The 16545-nt window shown below is 45.5% G+C and overlaps 1 protein-coding gene across 1 annotated transcript in view; it reads right to left on the bottom strand.

The window, feature by feature from the left end:
• RNF175 (ring finger protein 175) overlaps positions 1-8256 on the bottom strand; it is a 58948-nt gene extending 50692 nt beyond the window's left edge. Inside the window, 1 exon segment of the mRNA XM_082391484.1 lies at positions 707-8256. Within this exon segment, the coding sequence (XP_082247610.1) occupies positions 707-832 (126 nt within the window). The 5' untranslated portion in view covers positions 833-8256.
• Positions 8257-16545: the final 8289 nt, after the last annotated feature.

Below are 16545 nucleotides of genomic sequence, written 5' to 3' on the forward strand. Positions count from 1 at the left end.
ATCAAAAACCCTGGGGGTAGGACCTGGGAATCTGATTTAAGGAGCCCGCCAGGTGATTCTGATGCACCCTGAGATGTGAGCACCACTGCTCTGCACATTGCAGTGGCCTGGTCTCAGGTCCAACAAGCCCAGGGTATGACTCTGAGGCCATGAGATGGGAAGGCTCCAGTGGGCGTGCTTGGGTGGGATTGGTCTGTGACAACAAGATCCCGCTCTGTGTGGCCAAGGTCAACGCAGTGTCTGCCTTATCACGCTTCCTTGGATATGGAAACCATCAATGCCAAGACAGTTTATTGCTAATGAAGCAAAGTTAGACAGACTCAGTCTTTTGTTTCTGCCATGTCTAATCTTCCTGTCCTGGGCCACTGGCAGAAGTAGTTCATGCCCAAAAGGAAAATTGGGTTACTTAAACCAGGGTTTCTCAGCCTTGACACTATTGACATTTTTTGTCATGAGGAACTGTCCTGTGCAGTTTCAGTGGCATCCCTGGCCTCTACCCACTACATTCCAGTAGCAGCTCCTATCCCCCCTCCCCTCCCGCTAAGACGTGACCATCACAAATGTTTCCAGATGTTGCTCCCGGGAGCAAAACTGTACTGGGTTGAGAGCCACCAACTTAAACCAAACCATTTCCTTCAAAGTGGTAACAAAGGAGGGATGTGATGGGAAGAGGAGCAGGCTTCCAGCGGCCCCCGGGTTGACTCACATGGTAGGAATGACCATGCTTCTGTCTCCACTGCACCAGCACTATCTGGGCGATGACCAGGGCACAGAGGAAGGTCAAGATCATCTCCATGTGCATGGACTCATGGTCCCGGTGCATCCTGTACATCCTCTCCTGCTGCAGGCTGGAACCAGCAAAGGAAGTCAGCTGAAAAAGCCCTCAACTCTTGCACATTTAGCAGAACAAGAAAAATAGGTGGGACTCATAAGAAACAACTGGGAATTTCAAATGTAGGGTTTTTGAAGCTTTGATTACAAAGTTTTCCAAAGTCCTTCTTGGTTCCTCCCTTTCTCCTGGGCTTGGGGAAGGGACAGCTGAGAGGAGGAGCCTGAGTTTGTCAGCAAAACCAATTCCTCTCAGCCCTTAGCTTTCCCACGTGCTTTTGGCCTCAGCCTTGTCCTTTCAAGGAAAGTGATGGGGCCAAAAGCTCACTGATGGGCCCTGGGAAGACCTGGGTTCTAGTCCCTGATCTGCCACGTGGATCGCCTTGGGAAAGTCACTTATTCTATCTGAGCCTCAGTTTCCTCATTTGCAGATCTCAAATAATGATCCCTCTGTACCTCGCAGGATTGGTCTAAAACTGCAAAGCACATAAATATTTTATTTGTACCTATATGAGGAATAATAATTGCTATTAGGTTGAATCATATAAAATTGCCATTTTTGAAAGTAAAAAAAAACCCCAGTCAAATACTGGTAATTTCAAGTAATTGCTAACATTCTCAAGTACAAAGATATCCTGCAGATGGTGCCTGTGAAGAGAATGTTATCCGCAGGGCTACAGAAAACTCCTGAGTTGTATAAATCATTTTCATTATAAGGAGAAAGAAGAGACCTAAGTATTATCTTAGGCACAAACATTCAGAGGATGGCTAAATGCTTCAGTGTTTAGTTGGACTCTTAATTTTATACAGTGGTAGAGAAAACCAATAAAATATTATGTCATCTGGTTTAACTTCCTACAGCAGAAGTGGTCTCTAAGAGAGTCTAGAGCAGAGGCTCTTGACCTGGTCTGTGAGTTGGAAATCACTAGGGAGCTTTTAAAAATCACAGTGCCCAGGCTGGACCCCAGATCAATGAAATGAGCATTGCTGGGTGTTCTGGGCTGAACTGGGTCCCCTCAAAATTCATATGTTGAAGTCTTAACCCCTAGGACCTCAGAATGTGACTGTGTTTGGAGAGGGGGTCTTTAAGGAGGCAATTAAGATAAATGAGGTCGTTAGGACAGGTCCTAATCCAACATGACTGGTGTCCTTATACGTGAGGACACAGACTCCCACAGGGAAGACCATGTGAAGACACAGGGAGAAGGTGGCCACCTGCAAGCCAAGGAGAGAGGCCTTAGAAGGAACCAAAGCCTGCCGACCTCTGGATCTTAGACTTCTAGCCTCCAGTCTGTGAGAAAATAGATTTCTGTTGTTATAGCACCCAGTCTGTGGTGCTTTGATATGGCAGTCTGAGCAAACCGATAGAGATTTCCAGGATGGGATCCAGGCATCAGTAATTTTTAAAGTTCCCTGTGTGGTTTTAAGGTGCAGCCAAGATTGGGATTCACTGGCCTAGAGGAGAGAGCAGTCCGGGATCAAGATTAGGGAAAAGGGGGAAAAGTATGAATCTTGCCAATCAATTACTTTATAAATATTGATTAGCATTATCTTTCACCCCAAGTGGGGAACCATCAGTCACAAAATCTCTCAGTGTCCACTTATGACTGGTCACAATATGTATTTAGTTAGAGCACTGATCAGAAAGCACTCCACGGTAACATTCTGTGACCTTTTAAAGGCACTTGTTGGGTACCTGGGCTGGGTCTTTGTCTTTACCAGCATTTCTACAGAGCTGCCTCAGTAAGAGCCCCATCCAAATCCCAGGGGTGCCCCCTGCTGGAGAATGCATAGAAATGAGCCCACAGACCCTCATAAATATTCCTGCTTGAGTTCAACTTTTCTGAGATGGAATCTGAAAATGTTAGTGCTGGGAGGTACCATAGATGTACTGAGACCCCTTCATTTATCAAATGAAGAAGCTGAAATCCACATCAGGTAAGCAACCTGAATAAAATTACATGGCTATTTGTTTCTGTGTTGGAAGCTGAGCTTAGGAGCTGAGAATGATTTCTAGAAGCTCTTTAAAAAATATATTCATTCTTCTGAAGAAATGGGAAGTGCAAAAAAAATAAAAGGGTACAAGCACTTAGTTATAGTTTTGACAGCCCCAAATCCCAAATAACTATTTAATATTCTCTGTAATGAGTGGACTTCAACTTAGGCCACGTAGATAGAAGAGTGAATTTATCATCAGTCTAAAATAGGACTTGCATAGATATCAAACAAAATATACTTTATGACATTAATCTATTTTGTGCATATACAGTAAAATGCATCTCAGATGGTTAACCTATGTGGAAGTACTTTGGAAAGTATAAAGTAGTGTACAAATGCAATAAATATTTCTACTTTGATTAGGAATACATTCATAACTGATAACCACAATGCAAAAAAGGAGGAACATTTCACTGTTATTTCATTTGGTGCCCATAGGGGTCCAATGGTCCCACAGTAGGTACCATAGCACAGGGGAAACAGCCTATAAAGAAAACCAGATGTGTCTTGTGCCTCAGAGGACAAGGACATATAAGGACATATATTGAGGGACATACACATTTGTGGGACTGCATGGAGCCTACTGCAGAAAACAGATGAAATCCCTGTGGTTTTGGTCTATACAATCACTGTGCACACATGGCCATGCTAACCCACCTTCTATCCTGGGAAATTTATAAATAAAATGATGGCGTCATTTAATTTCTCAAACTGTTAAGATGGAAGTCTAATTTTTAGTATACCAGCTGTAAAAAAATACAAATCACTTACTTCCACTCATCATCTGCAGAAAGCTTTGTGTGAGAGACCTGAAAAACATAAAAAGAGCACTTCTCAAGTTTTTCTTGTTTTCTTAGCTTGCATTTTACAGCATTACATGAGAAATCCAAACCATGAAAAAGAGTGATGTTTCTTAGTACTGGAATAATTTAGGATGAAAGCGCTAATAAAATATTTGCTTATGGAAATAAAACACACATACACATACACACCCTAAACAAAACAGTAATCAGGTCACTATTAATAAATACTTGATTCTTCTGTCTAAGGTCAGAGAACCAGATGAGGCCCCATTCCTGTGGTTTTGTTTGGCAATTCAGTCAAGGTTGTAGGGAGTGGCCTCCTAATGGGCAATGTCACCCTGGCTTCTGGTATATGATCTGTGAATTGGAGAACCTCTAAAAAACATCTGTTTTGCTGGTGTCTTAAATGATGCCAATGAGTAAGTATCATCTCCAAGTTCAAGGTTTTAGAGTCAGAGCTGACCAGCTACTTGTTTGCAGCATTTTTGTGTCCTCCTGTTAATTTAATTTAAACCCTGACCCCAGGGAAGTGGGGTAATGTGGCCTTGCCCTTGCACACTGAGCGGGAGAGCATAGAGACCATCCCCAGGAAGTGCTTTAGGCTGATCTACAGAGTGTTCCCACGTGCTGCCTGCCTTCCGTTGGTCACTGCTAATCCACTACATTGGGTCATTTGAAGCCTTTAAGGCCAATCTTCGAAAATACGTCATCGTATAACCTTCATGGAGAACACAGGCTGCTTAATCTCTAGCCCAGTAACATCAAAAGCTAAAAATCCCTAATGATGGCAAAGAAGAGAAGGCAAATAAAGCATTTGTTACACAAATCTGACATTAACCAGCTTTTTTCCCTTTGTTTTCTTCAAATGGCATAAGCAATTCTGACAGGGAAAGAAACAGCGCCATCCATATTTCAGGCTAGGCTTTCTCTGACTTGAGGTCAACCGGTTCCATAAAACACCTATGCCTTGGTCAGAGGCTGGAGGGGTTCCCTTATAAGAGAGACGAAAGCTTCAGGTGATACAGCTAAGCAGAGGCTTGGGCAGTATCTGCACAACGCGAGGGCTGGCTGGATGATGCCAGGAGAGGAAGTGGGTGAGGCAGCAGGGGATGCTGGCAGCTTCTCCCGGGCTCTCTGCCCACTGGTGGTCCCACCAGGTGGTCCCTGAGATGCAAATGGAGGTCATGGCACCTGGGCTCAAGGCTGCTTTCCAGGAGCAAAACCTTAGTGGCAACCCTCAGGGAAGAGCGGTACCCGAGTCCCCTCCTTTGTCTGATGGGGCTCACTCGGCTGACATCTGCTTTGGGGGAGAAAACACTGGACGGGCTTGGAGCCAAGAGCCGTGCAGCCACCCAGCAACACCCAGCACTAAATATCGAGCTGATTGGGGCTTTGGGTGACCCAGGGCACATCACCAACCTGTGTTTGTCTCCATTTACTTCTTAGAGACTGGAGATTGACATAAAAGCTGCTCTTGTCTGCTTCACTGGAGTACTGTGAGTATAAATAAGACAATAGATGAGAGTTTTGTAAGAAGGTGCTTCAATCCAAGGGCCAATTATCTCAGTAAAAGTTGTAACCATAGACTCCCTGGGTCCTTTTCTTTTTGCTATTCAAGATCTTCGGGTTCACAGTGCTTTTTGTTCAGATAACCTTAAAACAGGGAACTGGGTTTTTTGTTGAGAAGATAAATTCCCTTTGACTTTTACAAGCAATATAGCCCTGGGCATAAATGTGTAACTATCTATCAGATTCTAAGCCTTTTTTTTTTATTGAAGTATAGTTGATTTACCATATTATATTAGTTTCAGGTGTACAGCATAGTGATTCAGTATTTTATAGATTATACTCCATTAAAAGTTATTACAAGATAGTGCTATAATTCCCTGTGCTATACAGTATAACCTTGTTGCTTATCTATTTTATACATAGTAGTTTGTATCTCTTAATCCCACACCCCTAATTCGCCCTCCCACCTCCCTTTCCACTTGGGTAACCACTAGTTTGTTTTCTATATCTGTTAGTCTGTTTCTCAAGTCATTTTAAAAGAAGTATGATAAATTATTCTACAGAAGACCAGGAAAGCTTAGGGAGTAGAAATTATAGCTGAAAAGATTTCTGCTAAATATTGGATACAGTTAAGAACTTCCTTAGATCAAGTGATATTGAAACAATATTCTTATTTCCTAGGGAAAAAGCAAACTATGATGATGATGGAAATGATTTTTTCCTAGTAATAGTTCCCTATAGTACAATATTTTTTTTCTAGGGTGGAATCTACTTTTTGACAATTTTTTTCTGGTATGTAAGCCCATCTGGGATCTTAAGAGGATTTATTTTGGAAATTGAAATGACACTAAGACTTATGCTTATCTGAAGGATAAGCATAAGGATAGCCAGGAAAATTCAGAAGAAGAGAGTAAAGACTTGGCCTATCAGCCACTGAAATCTACAATACAGCCACAGAAATTAATTGAAAGCATTACTGGCCCAGGAACAAGAAGACAGAGGAGTGAACAGAACACAGAGGCCAGGAACAGATCCAACTACATATGATAAGCAGTGAGAAATCAGTGAGAAAGAAATGATTGTTCAATAAATGGTGCTGAGACCATTAGCTAGTCATTTGGGAAAAATATAAAGCCGGATCCATACCCGGCTTCAGAAGGATCAAATATTTAAATGTAAAAAGGAAAATCTTAAAAGGGCTAGAAGTAAATATGGGTAAATATTTTAATAATCACACAGTGAAGAAGGCATTTCTAAGTATGATGTGGAGCCCAGAAATTGTAAAGTAAAAAAATTGATGAATTTTGAGGATATAAAAATCAAATACGTTAAAATCACCTATATTTGAAAGACAAATTAAACTGGAGAAGATACAACATATGTGAAGGCAAGAAGTGAATAACCTGTATAGAAAAAGAGCTCTTACAATTTAATCCAAAAGAGACAAAACATTTCCAAAGGGCAAGGCACATGAACAAGAAATTCATAAAAGAGGAAATATAAATGGCTCATTTATGAAAAGATGTATCAACGCACTAGTAAAAACTTTGGAAAAGCCTTTGTGAAAGAAGACTGATTGTGCTGAAGACCCTTGGGAGGGATGAGGGGTGGAGGGGTCCTAGCACTTCTGGAAGTGTGGGTGCAGCTGGGTGAAAACAGAAGGTTCAGTTAAGAGTGGTGGGAGGCTTTGTGTCGTTCTCCCCTGCACCCCACCCCTAGGGTGATTGGACAGGGCTCAGAGGCCCAGGAGCTGGGAGGGAGGGCGGAGGCATTGAAAGCCCGTGTCTGGAGGAGGGATCCCAGCCCCGTCCTCTATCAGGCCCCACGGGCATTGCCCTGCTCTACAAGCCCCTGTGCATCTCAAACCTGGAAACACAAAAACTTTTTTTTTTGTCTTTTCTAACTCTTAAGAAAATATTTTGAAAGTTTTGTCGCTGGTTGAGTAGAAATTGACAGAAGAGGGCTGGTGTAGGGTGTAGGCCCTCAGGTGGGTTGAGGGAGAAGGGCGGAAATAAAGAACAGCCCCAGCCCTAGAAAATCAGAGATAGAGTTTTTAATTTGCCCACGCCCCCCAGGCCATTTGAAGCTGGTGTCTAAGCAGATGGGGTCCCCCTTGTAACCGCACTGCCTCTCTCCCTCCACTGCGGTGGGGTAGTTTGGAAGGAGCTAGGAACAGCCTGGAAATCCTGAGTCTGAGAAGTGAGGAGGTAAGGTGTGCAGGGGGGCCCTTCCTACCCCGGGTCCTTGGTGCGTCTGATGGGACCAGTCCTCCTCCCTGGTTTCCGTGCTGCAGTGGGTTGAACTATGTCCCTCCACGTCCCCCCCTACCCCCAAAGATATGGCCAATTCCTAACCTCTGGTACCCATGACTGTGATCTTATTTGGAAATAGAGTCTTTGCAGATGTGATCAAGTTAAGGATCTTGGGATGGGATCATCCAGGATTTACAGTGGGCCCTAAAGCCAACGGCTGGTGTCCTTACAAGAGAAAGTCAGAGGGAGATTTGCACATAAGCAGAGACACATAAGCACAGAGGAGAAACATGCAGGAGGAGGCCACGTGAAGACAGAGGCAGAGACTGGAGATAAGCAGCTATAAGCCAAAGACACCTGGAGTCCCCTGAGGCTGGAAGAGGCAAAGAAGGATTCACCCTAGAGCCTTTGGAGGGATCATGGCCCTGCCTATACTCAGGTTTTGGACTTCTGGCCTCCAGAACTGTGAAAGAGTAAATTTCTAATGTTTTTTTCCCCCCCTTTCTATCAATATTTCTTTTACTTTCTGTATTTTTAAAATAATTTTTATCAGAGTACAGTTGATTTACAATGTTGTGTTAGTTTCAGGTGTACAGCACGGTGATTCAGTCATACGTATACATGTATCTATTCTTTTCCCATATAGGCCATTACAGAGTACTGAGTAGAGTTCCCTGTGCTATACACTAGGTCCTTATCAGTTATCTATTTTATATATAGTAGTGTCTGTATGTCATCCCAATCTCCCAATTTATCCCTCCAGTAAATTCCTATTGGTATGGCAGCTCCGGGAAACGGATACACGCGTGTCCAGCCCCAGCAGGTCGTTATACACTCCGGTTTGCAAGCAGCGGGGCAGGTGGGGAGGGCGTGACCCCTGTAAGCTCTGGGTCAAGCAGGCTGCACAGGTCCCGGTGGACCTTGCAGGCAGGCCTGGCAGAGCAGCTTGGCTTATAATCTTTAGACGTGTGGCATGTGGGACTTTATTTGTACTCTTGCCCTGGGCCTATCAGATGCGGGTCTGCCACTTGGCTGGGGATGCTGGCTGCCAGGCAGCACATGGAGGACCAGAGGACTTTTTGTAAAACCATCCAAGACAAGAGAAAAGACTTACAGATATGGACCGTCATCATTCTTCCCGTGAAAAGGCCCAGGTAGGTCCCCTTCCAGCACAACCTGCCTGTCAACAAGCTCCCTCTGCTTACGGGAGCTTCTGAACAGTGTTTTAGTGTCTCCCCTTAAATATAAACAGATGGCCAAAGATCACCAAGTCCTTGAGTCAGGAAAGGGTTCTGCAATGATGACAAGGATCCCAGGCTTTAAAAATGGAAACAAACAAAAGCTCTTAGAAATGAAAAATTTGAGAACAGAAATTAAAAATCTAATGGAAAAGTTGAAGATAAATTTTGAAACTCCCTCAGAAAGAATAACCAAAAACCCCCAAAGGAGATGGAAAAGAAGAAAGAAAATATATGAAAATGAGAGAATCTGGCCAGGAAATCTCAAATCCAAAATAGAGTAGTTCCAGAATAAGAGAACAAGATAGCTGAGAGTAAGAAATTTAAAAGAAATTCTACAAGAAAATTCCCAAGGATTGAAAGACACCTGTTTTCAAATGAAAGGACTCACCAGGTGCCCAGCACAATAAATGAAAAAAGAGCCACGTCAAATCACACCAGTTGGAAATTTGAAAATTGTGGTTCAGAGGGAAGAGCCTATCCAGAGAGAAAATACAGGTCAAATGTAAAGGATCAAAACTCAGGATGGCACAGACTCCTGAACACCATCTCCACAAGTTACAAAGAGAGCAGAACAAAGTGTTCAAACTTCCAAGGGAAAATTACTTCTATAGACAAACTACCAATCAAGTCTGGAAGCAGAATGAAGATATTTATGGACATGCAACATTTCAAAAACATTCATCTCCCATGTGTCCTGTCTCAGGAGGCTTGACTAAAACAACAGAGTAAACTGAGAAAGAGAAAAACTGGATTTCCAGGAAAGAGGGGTGCAACCAGGAGAGTCCCCTCCAGGTGAAGGGACGCTCCAGGAGGTCGGTGGAGGGACATCCAGGACTGGTGTCTGGGCCTCAGACTGGGGATGTGGCCAGCCTAGACTGGACCAGGCATGGGGGGTTTCACCAAGTGCATCTCCAAGAAAAAGATGAAGCTGAGAGATCAGCCAGTGTGTTCTGGCATGTTGAGAAGATCCATACAATTCCGGCAGTGGGTTTGGGGATGAATGGGTGACTGGTACACCGAAAACTAAGGAAACCAGAACATGAAACTCAAGGGAAAGCAGACTAGTACAGAGTGGATGTGTAGCGACCCGTCTGGGAGTGACTAGTACTCACTTGAGTCGCTAACGTAGGCAGTGAGTGAAGACTTAGCCAAAATGTGTGATGTAACTAAATTGAGAGGATGGAAGAAGGAAAGCAGTGGGGGTGGGGTGGACAGGCTGGTGGGAGAGAGTGTAGTTCTCATCATCCACAGTAGGGGATCAATCAGATAACACCAGTGACTAAAAATCAAGAAATGCTGCATGATCGTGTTATTGAAAATATGGAACACATACCAGAAAAAATGGGTGAAAGCGTTGAAAATTGTTGCCTCTGGGGAGTGGAAATCAGGAATGGGGAAAGGTGAGTGAAAGTGGGGATGCTTTTTTTGTTTGTTTTAAGTCTTACAGAATTATGTATGAGTCTTTAAATTTGGGATGTACAAAACTTTAATAAAAATTAACAATAAAAAGAAAAAATTCCCATAACAAGGTATAATTTTCACCGAAAAGAGTGACAAGGGGGAAAACAGCCCTCTCGCGCCTGTCACGTGTGGGTGTACATTAAGACAGTTTCTCTGGAGAGAAATTTGGCAATGCATATCAAAATTGTAAGTGTTTGTCTATTCTAGTGTAGAATGTTCTAGGAATATTGTCTCAGGAAATGAAGAGACAAGGAAGGATGACACAGGTGTTCACGTAATTTTATTTATAATATTGAGAAACTGGCAACAATCTATGTGTCAGTCTGCGGGGGATCAGTTAATGAGTTATGGTATCTCTCTACAAAGGAAATCCATGTAGCTCTTTAAAATGATGGTGCAGAACCATATCTATCAACGCAGAAATATTTCCATGACGTATGGTTAAGAAAAAATGCATGCTCCAAAAACAGTTGTGTATAATATGAGCCTAACAGTGTAAACGTGCAGTTACATAGAATGAAGAACAGAGACATCCAGAAGAGAGAGAGATCCAGAACAGTTACCAAAATGTAACCATGACCCATGGGTGGTGCTGGATCTTGGGATATTTACTTCTTTTTTTATATTCGTCTATATTGAATATATTCTACATGAATACGTCACTTAAAAGAAATCAAGCAGTCGTGTTTACTTGGCCCTCTCCTTGCCCCTTCTCCTTGTCTGTCAGTTGCCAAGCCCTTTTCTTCCTATCCTTGCATCACCATTCCAGTCGACCTCTCCTCTCCTTTTAAGCCAAATCTCACTTTTGAGCTCCGGATTCTTCTACTGAAGTGCCTCCTACACAAATCCACCTGGATGTCCCTCAGGCACACGAACTCAACCTGCCCCAAACTGAGTACATTAATTTCACCCAAAATGCTCCCATTTCAGCGCCCCCCACCTCCCCCAATAGCCCCACATCCCATCTACCCAATCGCTCAAAGCAGAAACCTGGGGCACCATTGTTGATCTAACCCTCCGCCTCCAGCCTGTCACCCTCCCGTTGACACTACCTCTAAAGACCTCGCAAACCACTTCTTTCCACCTCTATGGCCTCTATACCATCCATGTTTTCATTCATTCAACAAATATTTATTGACCACCTCCTGTGTGCCAGGCACTGGGGGGTGGGGCTGGCATACAGTGGAGAATAAGACAGACGTTCTGTTCTCATGAATGGAGCCTTGTGTGCGACAGAAAGCGTGGACAATAAACAAATAAACAAAACAATTACCTAATGGAGTAAATCCTAGAAGAAAATGAACACAATGTGTGATAAAGCATAACTGGCGGCGGGGGAGGGGTCCTGACTCTAGATGGTGGGCGGGGAAGGCGCTCTGAGCCAGGAGACATGGAGATGGAGCCAGGCACCAGGGCGCGCCCCTGCTCCCAGGGCCCTTGCCTTCACCTTTCCCCTCTTCAAACAGTGAGGTGATCTTATCAAAAGCCAACTGATCACATTAGCATCCCCCTGGCCACCCTTGTTAATGTCCCTCATGAGGCCTCGTGTCTCTTTCTGGCCTCACCTCCGTCCACTGTCCCTGCACACCCTCTGCTCCAACTAAGCAGAACCTTCTGTCTCCTGAATGCTTTTTCTGCACCCCCAGCCTCCCTGTGGGTTGCCCTGGACCCACTTTCTCCAGGAAGCCCTTCAGGTTTGGCCCGTGAACACTGTTGCCACACTGCACCGTCACTGTTGACTATTTCCGTGTCTGAATCTGCAGGAGGGCAGGGCTGGGCCACCCCCCACCACTGAACCCCCACTGGTGCCAGTTCTCATCCTTTCTCACCCCAGCTGCTACCTTTCCCTTTCAACTCTTCCCTCATGACAATCCATCTGATAGAAGAATCTTGCTAAAACGAGTGGCAAAACTACTGGTGTCCCTAGGGCACACGTGAGCGGGAGGAAAGGGTGTTAGGTTTGGAGTGCTGTGTCCAGCGATAAGGAATTCATGTTACAAGAAGAGGACAAAATTCCCATGCATAGAGGGGAGGGGAGGGCTGTGAGGCAGAGAGCAGTTTTGGGGCAGAGGTGGGTCTTCTCGGGGGATGATAGAGCCTGCAAAGCAGACCTCAGTGAAGCAGAGGAGGGAACACATGAATCCACACTCTCTGCTCTCTTGCACTCCAACTTTGAGACATATCAAAAGCACACGAGGCTAGCTGGCTCAGCAGACCCCAGGGGTGCCGCTGAGCTGGTGGGAGGAGGATGGTGGGGAATGGGGCGGACCTCTGCCACAGAGAGGTTCGCTGGGAGCTGCGCAGACTGTGTCCCAGGTCATGGGGTTGTCTGCTCATTCGTCCACTCATTCATTCTTTCAGTGAATATTTCTTGACATCCTGCCATTTGCCAGACTATTTTCAGTGCTGGAAACATAGTAGCTAGTAAAGCAGATGAAGTGCCTGCTCTCTTGGATCTTGGGAGGTGATGGAGGCTCTTAGAGGAACAAATACACAAATAGACTACTTCAGGTGGCAATGGAGATGAAAGAAAATAAAACAGGGTGAGGTTTAGAGTGAGAGGGTGATATAATATATAAGGGGATTAGTAAATTTTTACTGGGTGCTCAGTAACCCTATCTATTTTTCTTTTGTTATCCCCGGCTCTTGTAAAGTCTGGTTTAAACCAGCACTTCTCAAACTTTGATGTGCAGTCACCCAGGGGTCTGGTTAAAATGCAGATTTTAATTCAGTATGTCTGGGGTGGGGACTCAGACTCTCACTTCTAAATAACTCTCAGGTGACACCTTGGCTTCTGGCCCTGGACCACACAGCTCTGCTTTTGGGGCTAAGGGGAAAGCTGTGAGTCCCTCCCAGTTAACAGAGGGACCATGCCTCCTGAGGGTGATGGCAAGACAGTGATGTCAGTCTTAAGGGAGAGCAAACAGCAGCAGCAAAAGTGACCCTTGCCAGTCTTCTGCCCCTCCTGGTGTGCAGAGGTCTTCATCCATAACTCTCTCTGGATGATCCGGGTTTGAAACCAGCAAGGAAGCCATGGAGCTTCCTTAGAGCTTCTCCATTTTGGAGACGAACTCCCAAATGCATAGTGCGGGACATGAGGCCTGCAGCAGCCTAGCTCTCTCCCTTATCTTTCACTACAAGCCTCATGAACCCTGGATTTCTACCAGGGTCACAATAAGTACTGCTCCCTCTCCCTTTCCCCAGGGTCTCCATCCCCCAACAATGTTCTTCACCTCCAAGCAATTTGGTACTGCTGTTCCCTCCGTTTAGAATTTCCATTCCCCTCATGGCCACAAGGTCATATCTCACCCATCCTCCAAGGCCCAGCTCAAATGCCATGCCCCCCACCAGCCTTGCCCATCCCCCCTACCAGGAGCGATCCCTTGCTTCTTAGAAATCCTACAAAGCTTCACTTGAACCTGTTTTTGGTTCAGTAATTTCTTCCTCCCCTCGATGAGTTATTTGTGTCCTAGTTTTACTTTCCTTCCAGGATGTGAGCTCCCAGAGGAAAGGTCCACCTCTAATTGTATTCTTCCCCCTCTCCCTACCCCAGTTCCCAGTACTTGGTCATGACCTAAGAATTGTCCTATGAATGAAAAATAAATGAACGATTGGGTTTGAGATCACCACCAGCAGGAGGAAGAACGTGCTAGCCCAGTGATTCTCAAAGCTCAAGCAGTAGCACCCCCTGGGAACTGGTTAGATTGCAAATGGTCAGGCCCTACCCCAGAGGTGACGCTTGGAAACCCTGGGGGCAGAGCCCAGCAATCGACCTACATCTACTTTTTAACCAGCCCTCCAAGTGGCTCTGACGCTTGCTCCAGAGTGAGAACCATAGAGTTGAGCCTGATGTACATCCATCATTCCTCAGCTGTCCTCCTCCAGTGCTTCGGCCTTCACCCGGTTCCGCCAGGGAGCAAGGAGGAGAGAGGGGTGCAGCCAGCACGGAGGGCAGCCAGCAGAGAAGGCTGAGCAGAAGGCTCATGCTGGAAGAGACAGAGTGGGTGGGGAGCCATGGACGGAAGGAGTGGGGAGGAAGAGAGGGGAAGGGGAGAAGGAAGGGGAGAAGAAAAGGAAAGAGGCAGAGAGGGAAATGGAGAGGAGCTCGGCCTCCTGGGGTGGGGTGGGGCGGGGCGAAGAGATAACATTTTCCAGAAGGTCATCCCTCCCTCCATCCCCAGCCAGTTCACACCGGGTGCTGGTGGTGGACCCTGGAGACCTATCTGTGCGGCCTCCCAGCCCCTGTGCGGGTCTCGGGACCCCAGCCCGGTGTCCCCCCACACCCGTGCCCCGCAACCGGTACTTGCTCATGCTGGGGGGGCGCCTCCAGTCCGGGCGTCACCCCCGTGGCCTTACCTTCGACGTGCACAGCCGCTGCTGAGGCTCTCTGAGTACGCAGGTGGGGGCTGCCCGGACGCCCAGCCCCGGGCAGTGCAGTCCCGGTACCAGCACGGGGAGCCTCCTGCAGAGCAGGGACGCTCATGATGGTCACCATCACCGCTGAAGAGACCCTCTGGGTCTTGGGGCCCTCTGTGGTGTAGCCGTTCCGTCAGCCGCCATCGCTAGTGAAACATCCTGCGCACCCCACCCCCACCCCGCTTCCCGTGCTCTGGGCTGGACCCAGCGGCTCTGTTACCAGGCTACAGGAAGGATAAGATGTAGGGAGTCTAAGAGTGAGCAGTGGAGATGAGAGAGGAGCAAGGACGAGCGAGGTCGTTTTCTCCTCAGTTCTCTCCCTCAGAAGTGTTTATCAGAAGACAAGAGTTCAGGTGATGGTCCACATGCCCAGAGACTGACCCTCTGCTGCCTGCCCAGCCCCCTGCCGCTTCCTCCTCAGTTATCTGCAGCCTCAGTCAGGTGGGAGAGCTCCCTGGTAGAGTCCCATCGGCCCCTCCACAGATGACAAAGGAGGGAAACTCCACTGTGGGAGAATGCAGAGCCCCTTCACCCCTGTGCTCCTCCAGGACCTGGGCCTTCCCCTGGGAGATCACCTGAACCCTTGTCTTCTGGGTCCAGCCCATGTAATTTGCAACTTTGTTTCCCAGATAGAATGGTTGGCAGCTGACTCCATCATCAGTGTGGAAAAGATGAACTTTATTCCTGTTGTTTAGCTGTAATTTCTTCAGCATGTTAGCCCCAGTCTGCTGCCCCCATCCTCTCCTGGTCTAGACCCCCGAGGTGATTGTAATGATGTAAGAGGAGAAATGAGATAATGTCATAAAGGTGCCTGAAAAACAAGGTGGAGTCAAGACTAGATAGACAAATATGGTATATTGTACAGGAAGAGAGAAATAGACCCATGGGACACAGCAGAAAGACTCCAAATGGACACATGCATTGACAGGAACTAGTTTTATGAGAAGAATGGCAAATCAGCAGGGAAAGGATTGACTGGGTAGTAATTAGCTTATCCATGTGAAAAAAGTTACAGCATAACAAGACAAACAGATGGTTTAAAAAGCAAAACTTTAAGAAGACAATTTAAAAGAATATCTTTGTCATCTCAATAGAGTAAAGATATATTAAACAAGAGTCAAGAAGAACAAACCATGGAGGAAAAGATTCATAAGTTAGTCTATGTTAAAATGTAAAATTTCTGTACAATGGAAAGTTGCCATTAAAAAGAAGCAAGCCGAGAGAGCAGACAGCGGAAGCAAGAAGAACTACAATCCTGCAGCCTGTGGAACAAAAACCACATTCACAGAAAGATAGACAAGATGAAAAGGCAGAAGGCTATGTACCAGATGAAGGAACAAGATAAAACCCCAGAAAAACAACTAAATGAAGTGGAGATAGGCAACCTTCCAGAGAAAGAATTCAGAAGAGTGATAGGGAAGATGATCCAGGACCTCGGAAAAAGAATGGAGGCAAAGATCGAGAAGATGCAAGAAATGTTTAACAAAGATCTAGAAGAATTAAAGAACAAACAAACAGAGATGAACAATACAATAACTGAAATGAAAACTACACTAGGAGGAATCAAAAGAAGAATGACTGAGGCAGAAGAACGGATAAGTGACCTGGAAGACAGAATGGTGGAATTCACTGCTGCAGAACAGAATAAAGAAAAAAGAATGAAAAGAAATGAAGACAGCCTAAGAGACCTCTGGGACAACATTAAATGCAACAACATTCACATTATAGGGGTCCCAGAGGAGAAGAGAGAGAGAAAGGACCAGAGAAAATATTTGAAGAGATTATAGTTGAAAATTTCCCTAACATGGGGAAGGAAATAGCCACCCAAGTCCAGGAAGCACAGAGAGTCCCAGGCAGGATAAACCCAAGGAGAAACATGCCAAGACACATAGTAATCAAATTGACAAAAATGAAAGACAAAGAAAAATTATTGAAAGCAACAAGGGAAAAACAACAAATAACATACAAGGGAACTCCCATAAGGTTAACAGCTGATTTCTCAGCAGAAACTCTACAAGCCAGAAGGGAGTGGCACGA

Source organism: Balaenoptera borealis, assembly GCF_965194805.1.
Source record: "Balaenoptera borealis genome assembly, chromosome: 4".
NCBI classification, from domain to species: domain Eukaryota; kingdom Metazoa; phylum Chordata; class Mammalia; order Artiodactyla; family Balaenopteridae; genus Balaenoptera; species Balaenoptera borealis.